The 2,399-nt window shown below is 40.7% G+C and overlaps 1 protein-coding gene across 1 annotated transcript; it reads left to right on the top strand.

Moving 5' to 3' along the window:
- The first annotated feature begins 346 nt into the window (after nucleotides 1–346).
- Nucleotides 347–1,889, top strand: LOC149251399 (uncharacterized). Its single transcript, XM_089453873.1, has 2 exons — nucleotides 347–614; nucleotides 874–1,889. Exons 1-2 carry the CDS (start codon nucleotides 347–349, stop codon nucleotides 1,887–1,889), a joined length of 1,284 nt encoding a protein of 427 aa, XP_089309999.1.
- The last annotated feature ends 510 nt before the right edge of the window (nucleotides 1,890–2,399 follow it).

Below are 2,399 nucleotides of genomic sequence, written 5' to 3'. Positions count from 1 at the left end.
ATATATATAGATATAACAAAATTCTTTTATCTCTCAAATTATAATTTGATACCACTAATAATGTAGCAGAGTATGAGGCATTGCTCCTTGGTTTAGAAGTAGTAATAAATATGAAAATTCTAATTTTATATGTGTTTAGGGATTCAGAGTTGGTGGTGAAATAGGTAAGTACTTTGTGCCAAACAAAGAAACCTAGGCTTAGAGCCTATTGCAACAAAGTATGGGATGTTGTTGGAAATTTGTTTCAAGCCTTTGACATTAATGCAATGCCTTGAGAGCATAATCAAGCAACAAAAAATTCAGTGCTTCCCTGGGTTGCTTGGGACAAGATTGCTAGACCAAAAGAATGGGGAGGCTGGGGAGTGAAACAACTCGTGGACTTTTGCCAATCCTTGGCGGCAAAATCAGGCTGGCGAATTGTAGTAGCAGAGAACCTTTGGACCAGGGTTGTCAAAAGAAATATATTGATCCAATTCCCCTTGAAGAATGGATCAGAAGTCCAAACAAAAAAGGGAGAAATTGCTCGGTCATCTGGAAGGCAACCACTGAAGCTTTTAAAATCATAGAACAAGGACTAGCATGGCAAGTGGGGAACGGTGAATGTTTGCGGATTGGTAAGGACCCTTGGGTAGGGTGTAATGAGCGGTTTGCTTTATCTCTTGGTCTGATTGAGCATCTGATACAAAAGGAATTAAACATCTACATCAGATAGCAAACATGGCTTGTCGTCCATTTGGGGCAGGGCTGGAAATTAGCAGAAGAATTGGACTTGGATCTCCTTTGAGAGATGAATGGCAAGGCTTCATACAGGAACTTAATCGCACAAATGTCAGATAAAGGATTCTCCAGACTCTCTGGTTTGGGCACATGCAGAAACAGGTCGATATTCCCCAAAGGCTGGCTATGATTTTCTGATGAAAAGAAAGGGGTGGGAGCCCCCGGTTTGGTGGGCGAAGCCACTCTTCAAGTTAAAATGCCCCAAAAAAGCCAGAATCTTTCTTTGGTGCGCTTTAAAAAACAAAATTCCCACGTGGGATATTCTTCAAGCTCGCTTCCAGCTGGGGCCGAGTAGATGCCCTCTTTGCAAAACTGACTCTGAATCTGTCTCGCACCTTTTTGTGAGCTGTCCTTTCACTAAATCAGTTTGGGAGGAAACAAAAAAGCTTCTGAATTTTTCCGGGAATTGGGAAGGGGTGAATTTATCAGCTGCATGGGAATATTGGTGGACTCACTATCCTGAGAAAAACATGAGAAATCTCCCTCCTATTGTCTGTTGGGGTATTTGGATAGCCCGCAATGGTTGCATCTTTAATGAAAAGGTCACCCCAGTGAATGTCATTGCTTTACAAGCCTCAGCCATATTAGCCAGCTTACCTGAACCGGAGGGCTCCCAATCTACAAACCAGCGAGCGGATGTCGTTATCAGAGAGGGCATCCCCTGGGCTTTCTTTGACGGGGCAGCTCAAAACAATATCACTGGTGCCGGAATTATAATCCATCTAAGTCCCTCGCATTCTTTAAAAGCATCAGTAGGTCTTGGGTCGGGTTCAAACAATTTCGCTGAATTATCAGCTTTAAAATTGCTCCTCTGCTGGCTCATCCATAGGAATATCCTCACAGTTCAGATTTTTGGAGACTCGGCAAATGTGGTTAACTGGGTCAATGAGAAATTTATTTGCAGAAATTATATGCTGTTGCCTCTGTTAGAAGAAGTCCAAAGACTAAAGTCACATTTTAATATTTTCTCCATTGCTCATATTTACAGGGATAAAAATGAAGAAGCCGACCGGTATTCTAAAGCAGGTCTACAGCAGACTCTGGGATCTTGGAGGATAACGGAGCAAGTTCAGGAACAGATCCGTGTGTCGGATCTTCCCCCATACTCTTAGTCTCTATCTTTCTTTTTTCTTCATCTGTATGAACTTGTTTGAAATACTCCTGGTGCAGGAGAGACAGTTTGTATTTTTGTTTTTTCTTTTGATATATGTATTGGGCTGTTTTCCTGTAAAAAAGGAGGCCCAGATACTATGGTGACAGGTTTTGAAACTTCAAATTTTTGATAGGGCTGATACAGGCCGTGAACAGGAGAGCTCCCAAAGTCTCTTGTTTAAAAGTTATGGTAAAAACGATATCACTGAGGAGATTTAAACATCTCTATGGCACAAGAAAACTCAGCTGAATGTTTACACATTCATTTTTGTAGCTTTTTTATTTCTCGATTAATAGAAAAGCGCGGTATTTTTTCCTCGGAAAAAATAATCAAGCAACAAATTCACTAGCTTTTGCAACAAGTACATTTATGCCCCCTATTAGCCCTCATATTAGGTATGAAGTTGAAGTTCACTACAAACCATTTATTCCTAATAATGTATAAAATTGGTAAGTTTTTGAAGACGACT

This window comes from Pinus tabuliformis, chromosome 7 (genome assembly GCF_031772625.1).
Source record: "Pinus tabuliformis cultivar Carrire ecotype Pingquan chromosome 7, CPIR1, whole genome shotgun sequence".
NCBI lineage: Eukaryota > Viridiplantae > Streptophyta > Pinopsida > Pinales > Pinaceae > Pinus > Pinus tabuliformis.
The sequence above is the reverse complement of the archived record's forward strand: the minus strand, read 5'-3'. Positions and strand labels throughout refer to the sequence as shown.

Bases quoted from the DNA above. Each gene is read 5' to 3' on its own strand.
- LOC149251399 (XM_089453873.1), top strand. From the start codon at position 347: ATGGGGAGGCTGGGGAGTGAAACAACTCGTGGACTTTTGCCAATCCTT. The intron at 615-873 runs GTAAGGACCCTT...GGGCACATGCAG, and splicing joins CGGTGAATGTTTGCGGATTG to AAACAGGTCGATATTCCCCA.